Source organism: Gossypium hirsutum, chromosome D09, assembly GCF_007990345.1.
Source record: "Gossypium hirsutum isolate 1008001.06 chromosome D09, Gossypium_hirsutum_v2.1, whole genome shotgun sequence".
In the NCBI taxonomy this organism is placed as follows: Eukaryota; Viridiplantae; Streptophyta; class Magnoliopsida; order Malvales; family Malvaceae; genus Gossypium; species Gossypium hirsutum.
Genome location: NC_053445.1, coordinates 46745253 through 46757148, shown reverse-complemented (window position 1 = coordinate 46757148; position 11896 = coordinate 46745253). Strand labels below are relative to the sequence as shown.

Genomic DNA, 11896 nt, shown 5'->3' with positions numbered 1-11896 from the left:
TGTCAGAATCAAATAAAAAAATACGAAAAAAAAAATTTTAGGTGCTGGCCTGTCAATGGCCGGCACCCAGTACACAGTACAAAGAAAAAAATTTATTTTTTTCGTGTCAGAATCAGATAAAAAATACGAAAAAAATTAAAAAAAAAATTGGGTGTTGGCCTGTCAATGGCCGGCACCCAGTACACAGTACAAAGAAAAAAAAATTTAATTTTTTTTGTGTCAGAATCAGGTAAAAAAATACGAAAAAAAAAAAATTTGTACTGCGTACTGGGTGCCGGCCATTGACAGGCCAGCACCCAAAATTTTTTTTATTTTTTTCGTATTTTTTATCTGATTCTGACACGAAAAAAAATTAAAATTTTTTTTTCTTTGTACTGTATACTGGGTGCCGGCCATTGACAGGCCAGCACCCAAAATTTTTTTTTATTTTTTTCGTATTTTTTTATCTGATTCTGACACGAAAAAAAAATTAAATTTTTTTTCTTTGTACTGTATACTGGGTGCCGGCCATTGACAGGCCAGCACCCAAAATTTTTTTTTATTTTTTTCGTATTTTTTATCTGATTCTGACACGAAAAAAAATAAAAAAAAATTTTTGTACTGTGTACTGGGTGCCGGCCATTGATAGGCCAACACCCAAAAAAAAAATTTTCTAATTTTTTTTCGTATTTTTTTATCTGATTCTGACACAAAAAAAAATTAATTTTTTTTTTCTTTGTACTGTGTACTGGGTGCCGGCCATTGACAGGCTAGCACCCAATTTTTTTTATTTTTTTCGTATATCCGTATTTCAGTATTACACAATTTTTAAAAAAATACATGGGTTCCGGCCATTAACAGGCCAGAACCCAAAAAAATAATTTTTTTAAGTTTGACACAATAATTAGCCAATCATTGGTGCAAAAAAAGAATAGGTACTGTTCATTTTAAGTTATTTTGGTGATTGTTTTTAAACTTAGGTTATTTTTATAAATATAATATTTTTTTAGATTATTTGGGTAAAACAGCCTAATTATGTATTTCAGTCACTTTGGCCCTCCTATTTTCAAACAAAAATAAAAATGTACACGTAGCCAAGGATGCGGCAAGGTAATCATTACCATGAATGTTCTGTTTTTCTATGCAAATTCATTCCTTACGTATTTTTTCTTTGGCATGATATAATAAAAAGTTATTATAAAATAATTTAATAATTAAATGAGTATTTAACTGAAATACATTATTTCTTAATTGAATATAAGTAATCAGTTAAGCTTTCTAAAATTAACATTTATGTAAATCCCTAATGATCATTATATTCATCACATGACACGTTAAGATTATGTCACGTGGAGATAAAAGACTAATGTAAGAGAAGTAAGTGATCTTATGTAAGAGTAAGGATATTAATATGAGTTAGCGTCCTCTTAATATCATTGACCGATAAGCCACTCACCTAGCAAAAAAATCAAAAATAAAAAATTTTCAATTTGATCTCAAAGAGTTTTTAACCTAATTATTGTTAATATATCATGTGACGCATTCCGTTCACTTTTTCTCTTTGTACTTACATGGAAGAATTTAGGATTGCGATCACCTTTAAAATTCTAAAATAGTTAAGATCTTTTTTTACATACAGTGAATTTGCTCCTCTTGCTCCACACTCTTTAATTCCTCCCTCAATCTCTCCCCTCATTGCAACTATTAATTAATGCGGTTTCGAAACTGCCTTTTGCGGTACCACTGAAAATCAAGTTGTTATAAAAAAATTTTATAAATTATCCAAAACTTTCATAACACTTCTTATAAATAATACCAAACATTTTAATATCATTCCATCAGCCACTAACACCATATAACTAATTATGTTTTAATTACCTTAATCACCATCATCCACTAACACTCATTCCAAAATAGTTAAATTGTCATTTAGGATATTTGGTTAATAGTAATTTAAGTCATTAAGCCTTTGGCCAGTTAAAAATTTATAGTGATAAACTTTTACAATTTAGTCATTGTACCTTAACTTAGCAATTAATAGGCAATTCTATCTAATTGATTTAGCATTCTATATTTTTTAGGATGTTCTTGCATGGCCAGGTGTTTCGTGTGGTAGACGCGGAAACTCTAAACCACCTTCGGTCGATAGGTCAATGTTGGTCATGTAGGGCGGAAGCTGATATGTCCTGTCTCGCGGATTTGGATTCGGAGCATTGTCTGAGCTGTCATCATCAGACTCATAAGGATCTGGCTCCATTGGAACAGGCTCCAGTTCGGAAAACAATGCCACCTTCGAACCATCAGGTTCGCACTACTGAATTGGCTCAGGGTTTGACTCATCCATGTCAATTGCATCCGTTGTCTCTTGTTCCTCACCTGCATCTTCTTCCCCAACCGCATCTTATTCCTTATGTATATCCTATTCTTGGATCGCATCTTCTTCCTCATCTATGCATTCATTGTCCCCTTTAATCAATGATTTTGATGTATACCCTCGTCAGTCTTCATTGAAAGAAGTAAGTCATCGGTTCTCCTGTAACCCATGTGTCTTCCAAATTTTGTATCGGTTTGGTGTCCGGTGTACGTCAATGAACCCCCAGTATAAGTTCTTTTTACCCATGACATCGAGCCCGTACTGAAGTTGAAATCGAACGTACTAATTAAATGTCAAGCTTGAATGTTGAGATTAGGGTTATGCTCATACCCCCGCTGGTACTGCCTCTCGAAGTTTAGATCCGTCCCGAAGACTGACGAGTGTCTACCTATAAATGTTTTAGGGACATCATAGTAGGAGCTTTGTAACAAGCCAGTAAACCCGTTGCACAACTATGTAGTAAGACTTTTTGCTTCAGCTCTGGTTCCAACATTAGTAGCAATGGTGGCCAAAGATGGGCCAGATCCATCAGCCTCAAAAAACTCGATGTATAACTCCATCATAGCATTTCCGCTTGAGACGTGGGATGATATGACCATCTCGAGCTAGAGCTTCCCATTCACATCAAAATAGGTCATACCTATAGGGGTCAATGGAAGCAAGATATCTACATCGCAACCTCGAAATTCTTCCCTAGGTTAATCCTCAAACTTTTCTCCTAGTTCTAGTCTATAGCTCACATAATTGAATGGTACGATTGAACATAAATTCCACAGACTATGCTCCTACAAATACCACCCCGACCGCTGTATTACAGATTTGACCATCGTAGTAAATAACAGATTTTACTTGTCAATTCGTTTCAATATCGGTCACGAATTGGATTAATAATACCAAAAAAATAAGTAGAGGGTTGTCAAGAAAAGTACACACATCTCTCGCAACTTAAAAATTCAAATTTTTTGTATTAATTTGTTGCGTGTCTAAGTTATGCAAATTACGTCCCTTTAACAGGAAACTAAGCCAACGAGAGAGGAAATACGTGCTTCGAAATCCGTTTATGAATACACATATTTGTCAAACAATGATGATGAAATGCAAAGTATTATTCGGAAACGCGTTTCTGAAGTTATATAATTTCATCAAAACAATGTTCCTAATAGTATTCAGCGCCTCAAAATATGCATCAATTATTCAAAATTATTCTCTGAAACAACTTATTTTAACGTACTTTTGAAGAAAAAGGTTAGAGAAAGCACGCCCAGTTGGTCCAATTTTTTAGCCATTTTTAAGCACGTTTTCAATATATTCCTAGAATACGCTAGTCCTGCAGTGTGTTTTCGATCGCGGTAAATTTCTACATTACAATTCAGCCCTTCCTCCACGCCTATAAAAGGGGTATTTCACTCATTGTTTCATCGTCCCTCAAACATCTTCTCCCACAGCCTTTCCATCCCTCTTCTATAAAACACTTATGGTGTTAAAAATTGTTGTTGCTAAATTTTTTTTGTTGATGTTCAAGGTATTATTGAATCGTTGGTGATGCGATATCACTTCGAGCTGCACACATTTCAGATATCATGTTGAGATGAGATCATTACCTCCGAAACCTATCCTGGGGAAGTCGGGTTTCGAGGTGATTTTGCTTTGTACGGTCACAAGTGGTAGTATACGTGAAGGTTTCAATCAACGACCATTATGTGGTCATGGATCGAGGTATAACAGGGGAGCTAGTTGACAGTTGTTATGCGACTACAAGCTCAAACTTTTCAGATACCTGAAAATGTTGCCTTATAAATAACATATAAAAGTTCGAGGGAATAATCATAGGGAAAAACTATGGGTCTCTTCACTATAGTCGGCGTAATTTTTTTCTCAATTTTTAGGCAGTCGATACCTTTAACCTTCCTTTTTATTCAAAGGTCACCACCGTCGTGGATGTAGGAAAACTCTCAGGTAGGGAGCAGCTATTTCGGTGGAGTAAAAGTGATGCTTCTTTTGGACTGACAGTGGTTGTCGTTATTAAACAACACATTAATAACTACAACCGCTACCATTGACCCAAGTTTGACATTTACTTATTCTGAAACATTTGCTCTCCCCCTAAGAGTCCTATTGTGTCCACCTTGGTGTCAACATTCGGATAAGAATGAATGGTTAAAGATATCGGGTGCGTGGAAATAGAAAAAAAATACATTGATTACATCGAAAATCTCTCCGTTTTTCCTTATAATTATGACCTCAATCTTATGTATGGTATATATAAGGCATCATTTGCGGGGTATTCAAAAAGCTTGAACTCGTGACCGCGTAACGACCATCAACTGGCCTCCGGTTATACTCAAACCTGTGACTGCATGACGACCGCCGACTGAGACCTCCACTTAGACTTCGACTCCTGATCTTATCAAGCACAATCACCTCGAAACTAGATCTCCCCAAAATGGGTTTCTGAGGTGATGGTCCTATCCCACCATGACATAGGAAATGTATGTGTTATGATGCGCGTTTTTACATCCCCGAATCCTCAAAACTACCTTTAAAATTTTTCAGTTTCAATCAAAAACCCTAAACTCTATTAAAAAACCCCAAAAATCCTAAACCTAAAAATATTAAAAATCCTAACCCTAAGAGAGAGAAACGGAAAGTGCGTCCAGTCTCTCTCCAAAAACGACATATTTTTCTAAATAAAAAAATGGCTTATAAGCCTAATTAAAAAAAACCCTAGCATATATGGCTAATTTAGCTTATAATTTGTTGTTCATTTTTAAATATATAAAATATAAATTTTAAATATTTTAAGTTAATTATTTATAAAATTTAATTTAAATAAATAAATTATGTTTTAAATATTAAAATATAATCAACAAAAAGTTAAATATTTAATAATATATATTTAAAATAAATTTCAATAGAAAAGTAATTGCATACTTAATATAAATATTATATAAAATACTTTATAAAGGTTAAAATTATCTCTTGTTTTTAAGAGCGTTTTTTCTTTAGAAAAAATTGTTTTTCCTTTTATGTTCATAAGCACTTCTAATTCTAAAAGTTATCTGTTTAGTATTATTTGTTGCTCCAAAAAAAATTTTGATACCAAAAACAAAAATCGGTCAAGAGGGTTGACAATGTGTACAAAGACCAAAGAGGCTCATATAACAGGTCCATTTTCCGGCCTACGGATCTGTATTCGATGCTGTCCGATCTAGCTATTCTTCCGGCGGGCTTTTAGCCATAAGGTACGTAACCTTCAAATGGTGTGAAGAAGGCTTTCCCTAAACACTTACAGCACGTTTGGTTCACTGTATTGGAATAGAGGCGTAATGGAATAGAGGCGTAATGGCAAATCAATTGTTTGGTTGAATGTAATGGAATAGAAGCGTAATAGTATTCTTGTGTTTGGTTGAATGGAATGGAGGTGTAATAGCATAAGGAAAAAAACTAAAATGACTAAAATACGCTTAGCAGAAATTTGTTTAGATAAATGATTATTGTTATTGTTATTAAATTTTAATAAGATTATTAATATAAATAATAAATAATTTAATCATATTTTAACATAATTATTATTAAATATAATTTAATAAAAATATATAATTTAATAAAATTCTTAATATTAAATATTCTTATATGAATTTACTAAAATCATAATATATAATACTATAAAATTTAATTTAAAATAATTATTAAATATAATTTAATAAAAATATATAATTTATAAAATTCTTAATATTAAATATTCTTATATGAATTTACTAAAATCATAATATATAATAATATAAAATATAATTTAAAATAATTATTATTAAATATAATTTAATAAAAATATATAATTTAAAAAATTCTTAATATTAAATATTACTATATGAATTTACTAAAATCATAATATATAATACTATAAAATATAATTTAAAATAATAATTATTAAATATAATTTAATAAAAATATATAATTTAATAAAATTCTTAATATTAAATATTATTATATGAATTTACTAAAATCATAATATATAATACTATAAAAATAATATATAATCTATTTTATTATTTTTAAACCGCAATACATATTTAACCTGCTAAAATATCATTAGTGAAACAAATAATTTAATTATTCTACAATAAAAAAATTAAAAGTAATAAATAACTTAAGAATTATATTTTGCATAAACATAATATTCATATATTAACAAAAGGTTACATGAAATTCATGAAATTATATATCATAATCCATATGTTATACAGTTTTACAACATCAAAAGTTAGGGTTGACATCGTAAGTGATGCTGCTATATGCACCAGTAGCAGACCCCGGGTTTATAACAACTCCGCCTTCATATTTGTAAGCGGTGAACTGGTGGCTGTGACCTGTTACAAGTATGTCTACATCCAGTTGCCTCTGTAGCATGGCTAAGGAGTCTAGGTCACCCCAAGGAATGACCTTGATGCATCAAAGTCGTATTAAGACTGATTAGTATTGGCTGAAATGTGCAGATCTACAAGGGTTCAGAGATATATCCCTGACGGATCATTCAAAAATACATGGGAAAACTTGAAAAAAAAAAGGAAAAAAAGAGCATATGCAAGTTGGACACATTCTTGCATCCGATATTTCACAACAGAATCCAAGTGACATAGGTGTGGATAACACCATTAGCATGAAATTAAATCACATATTTTTCACAGCAGGAGATGCATGCTTCAATATAAATTTATAATCCGCATCAATGGCAAACTACTTACTGATTTAAAATGCAGAGTCCACTATTATATACCAGCGGAAAGAAGAAAATAATACCTGATGGCCATGTCACAATCCATAACATATGTTAACAGCCATAACATAGTAGTCTTCATACACTTTTTTGAGTATTTTTAACGTCTTACCAACATTGAACACACTAAAGATAGCTTAAATATGTTAACAGAACAAACACCAATCATAACAATTTCCACCAGCTCTTGCAAAAATGGAGAAAGCATCACACAAGCAATCAATCTAGCAAGTATAGCATAGAAACACAAGACTAAAAGATCCTTAAAGAATATATCTTATCGCTTTCTTAACTATTCTATGTCAAGCAATTGATCTTGGCAAAACATATGAAATAGGCAACACTAGAACAAATATTTCATCTCGTTCAAATGGTCAAATCATGCAAATAATGAGTAAATTTCCTAGAAGAGAAAAAATGTTACCTAGTAATTTGTGTATCTATGCCATGTTCTGCTAACAGTCATGTCATCATCCTATAATTCTAATTAATAATTCATATTTTACAGATTTTGAATAACACATCTTCTTGTCATGTTTGAGTTATTTATCTGTGTATGAATATGATGTATCATTTCATCTCTAATATTGCTAGTTATAAAGGGAAACTCTCAATATCATAATTAGGTAGCTACAAAATCATACATAAATTATAAAAAAAAAAATCTGTACTAAAATATCCCAAATGGGTGCACTGTGGAGCTTTGAAGTCCTTTTATCTGTAGCAATAATAATTCTTCATCATCTACAAATTTGATTGCTAAAATTATAATAAAAAAAATTCAAGAAATGCAAATAAAGAAAACTCAACTAGTTGAAATCACAAGTCATTCAGAAAACAAAGAAAGCCATGCCATGACTATAACTAAGGAAGGTAACGTAAGTATCTAGTTTTTCTTTTTTCTAGTTATTATAGTCTAAAGAAAGTTGGTCAAATGTTAATTACAGCAATGGTTCTTCGTTGACTACAAAGCGATATGTCTAACAAAATTATTTCATATCATATATTTATAGTCTAAACAAAGTTCGTCAAATGTTAATTAGAGGCATAATCCATAAACAGAAACAAAGGCAATTCTCAAATCCGCATCCACACATATATTTATAGTCTAAACAAAGTTCGTCAAATGTTAATTAGAGGCATAATCCATAAACAGAAACAAAGGCAATTCTCAAATCCGCATCCACACATACTACTAGGCAGTATTCGTGATTAAATCCTGAATATAGACTCTCACTTAACTAATCAATCTTTTCTAAAGAAAAACATCAACTTAATCCAATACAGAAACCAAAACATAAACTCCATGTTAACATCCTCTTAATATTAAAACCCACAATTTTATCATTAAAAAATTTAAAGAAATGCAAATAAAGAGAACTCAACTAATCGAAATCACAAGCCATTCGGAAAACAATCCAAAAAACAAGAAGAGAACCACCTTGAAAAACATATGTATTTTTTTCCTTTTTCCCTTTTCCAACTTAGCTTCTTTACTGGTGGCTAGTATTTAAAGCCTATATGCTTACAGATAAGAAGGTTTTTGGATGTTCCTCACCCTACCAATTTTTTTTTATTGTCCGTCTTCATGAAATGCAAACATTCTTATCTTATATAACCATAACCGTAACCATACTTTGAGCTTAAGTTTTGATTTCTTTACAATAATTAAACCGAAAAGAAGAAGAAGCAGTAATTTAATGGTATTAACTTCAAAGTCTTGGGTAATTTCACGAACAAGCCTTTGGAAAGGCAGTTTCCTGATGAGGAGATCTCAGTACTTTGCTGGTACTTCTGGATTTAAGTGCATCCAATAGAAACATCATAATTTTAATTTGTGTAAACAAGAATAAGAAAACGTGGCTGAAAGGGGAAAAGAAGGGCAGAAAAAGTCTCAACCGAACTTACAATATTTGGGGAGATGAAGATGAAAGAACTTTAACTAAAAGGAATCAGGAAAAAAAAGAAAAAGAAAATGTAGGAGATGAAGATGAAGGGCGAATGGATGTTTGATTTGGGGAGGAAGAAATCTGGAGTGATGAATTTTAAGAAAAATAGAGGCGGGATATTTTGGTCTAAAAACCTAAACGGTGGGGCGTTGAATAGGTATTCAGACCCCAACCCCTGTAATAGCAATTCCGTGAGCTGAGGGAATGCGCATGTAATAGCAACTCCGTGGAATCACAAACGGTGAACCAAACGGCTGTTTACTGTAGCGCACGGAATTAAGGCGTAATGGAATAGCTATTCTATCCAACCAAACGTGATGTTAGAGACATGTTTTCGTTCCCGAAACACCTGAGAAACCAAATAAATTATTTACTAGTCAGTAATAGTACTAGCTAGTTAACTCTGCTAGCATTGGACTCGTGTCAACCGACTTTGAATCCAAATTACATTTTTGAAGGACTAAGCACCTGCGTGTCGTTGCCATATGGCTTCATTGCTCCTCCTTCGCCGCGTTTATTCGATTACGTGTCCTGCCTTCCTTGATCGGCGCCCTCGCTCATCCTTCATACCTTGCCTTTATATAAAGCACCAACTCTACGTTTTGTATGCACAGTTACGTGAATTCACCTGTTGTAAGCTTGTCTCAGTAGTTTCCAAGTTCTTTTTACGAAAGAAGCAAAAGTAACCCCGAGAAGAGTGAAAGTGACCATGGCATCGCAACAGGAAAGACAGGAACTTGACGCCAGGGCAAGGCAGGGAGAGACGGTTATTCCCGGTGGAACTGGTGGGAAGAGTCTCGAAGCTCAAGAGCACCTTGCAGAAGGTGACCCGCACCACCTGATGTCTAATTTGTTGTTTTGTATTCATTATTCAATGCCTGCATTTATATGATATACTGACCTATTAGTTTGGCGCTTTGATCAAATGGTGTTTTAGGGAGGAGCCGTGGAGGTCAGACAAGGAAGGAGCAACTGGGGAGAGAAGGGTACCAGGAGCTGGGAAGCAAAGGAGGTCAGACAAGAAAGGAGCAGATAGGGAGTGAGGGGTACCAGGAAATGGGACGAAAAGGTGGACTGAGTACCATGGACAAGTCGGGAGGAGAGCGTGCAGCTGAGGAAGGAATCGACATTGACGAGTCCAAATACAGAACTTGATGCAATAACCCCTTAAGTGCCTGCTGGCACTGTGTTTTGCTTAAGTCGAGAGTCTTGGTAGTTTTGTGCAACTCTAGGTTGACCAAGTGTTAAGATCGTATCTTTTTTTGTAACCCCCCCTCCATGTTTAGGTAGTTACTAATGATGGAGTGGCATGGCATATGAGAGGTTTTCAGTTTGCAAGGTGCCTCTCTTCTTTCTGTATGCTTTTTGACTATGGAATGAAATGTGTTTTTGGTTGATATGTTATTGGAATGCGCGGAGCATAAACTAATCCTGAATGTGAGGCAAGATTCTAAAATGCATCCTCATCAATGAGGTGGGACATATAGGGTCGATATTTGACTTAATACTGTTACATGAGCAACCCTTTTGGAACATATTAATAACAACACACAACTAAAGCTGGCCTGTCACTGTTCTTTTTCAACCTCGTGGGGTTTTCATGGTTATAATAGCAGTTTATTTGCAGGATTTTCAAGAAGGATGACTATGGGAGTTGTTTGCGTCCATTTCAATAGGAAAAACATACTTGTGATGTCTATGATTAATAGCCTTATTGAAAAGTAAATAAGAACAAAATTCGTCTGCCCCCATCGTGTACCCCTTTGTGTGCCTTCAACTGAGATTTTGCCGTTTACTTCTCCATCACCAATGATTTAGAGCTATGGCCTTTCTCTGGAAACCCCCCTAGAACCTTCTTCTAGGCACTCCAATGCTTTTGTGTTGTGAAATCTAGCTGTCGGCGCTAATGGTTTTATTTGGGAGGTGGAAGATCCTATAGAGTAAAACATTCTCTTTTTTTCACTTCAATTCCTTGGACAAATTGTTGGTGATTTTGATCTATTTTTAGTCCTTCAATTCACTGTATTCAAGGAGGAGCATTTTAGCACTATATTATTATGTTGCAATTGAAATCTCACCTATATAATAACTAAGATCCAGAAATAACAAAAGCTTTAGGGAATCAGCCAACCGTATATAAAAAAGGGGTTCAGGTTTTGTTAGGTAAAAGATGGCCGAAATTGATGACAACGAAATCTATTTTAGGGTTAAGTGCTGATATCTTACTTTCAGCTTGCAAACTCATTTTTGAGAAAATTTTAAAGCCTAACTTTCTCAGATTAGCCCCGCCTTTACCAAATTTTGTTCTGAAAAGAAAAAGGGGCAACTTTCTCTAGCCTTCCCTCAATATCTTGTTTCGTCCATAGATGTATTAGCAGAAGGATTCAAGAGCTTTAAAAATTAAGCAGATATAGTTAACGACAAAACATAGGTGAGATTAGCGATTGTATGAAAATGTGATTCTATGTTATCCTATTAAATTTCATGACAAACCTATTTTTTTCTCTTGATTTTTATCTTTTTCCCTTGAAAAAATTCAAATTATCAATTAAAAATAATAAAAATTAGGAGAAAAATATGATTTATCATATTTCTATTAAAAAGAAATAAGTATAACGTGGAATCATAGTTTCATACAATCTCTCTTCTCTAAGTGAGATGGAAAGAAAAGTGAACGGAAATTGATTTACTGAATTTTTATTAGTACACGTGTTACAAAATAAGGGGCACGCAAAGAGCGACAATTCTTTTATCACCTTTTACATAAAATGCTTAGAAATAGCTTTTCTAAGCTTGTAGGTTGCTCGGTAAAAAAAAAGT

At 33.4% G+C, this 11896-nt stretch overlaps 1 protein-coding gene and 1 long non-coding RNA gene across 2 annotated transcripts; one reads left to right on the top strand and one right to left on the bottom strand.

Annotated features, from left to right (window-relative positions):
* Positions 1-8716: 8716 nt before the first annotated feature.
* LOC121220954 (uncharacterized) lies at positions 8717-9429 on the bottom strand. Its single transcript, XR_005918230.1, has 2 exons — positions 9036-9429; positions 8717-8921 (listed from the first exon to the last, which is right to left on the bottom strand). It is a non-coding gene; the product is annotated as an uncharacterized lncRNA (long non-coding RNA).
* A 246-nt stretch (positions 9430-9675) lies between these two features.
* On the top strand, positions 9676-10473 carry LOC107890949 (protein SLE1). The gene is made up of 2 exons (XM_016815556.2): positions 9676-9900; positions 10014-10473. Exons 1-2 carry the CDS (start codon positions 9786-9788, stop codon positions 10229-10231), a joined length of 333 nt encoding a protein of 110 aa, XP_016671045.1. The 5' UTR covers positions 9676-9785; the 3' UTR covers positions 10232-10473.
* The last annotated feature ends 1423 nt before the right edge of the window (positions 10474-11896 follow it).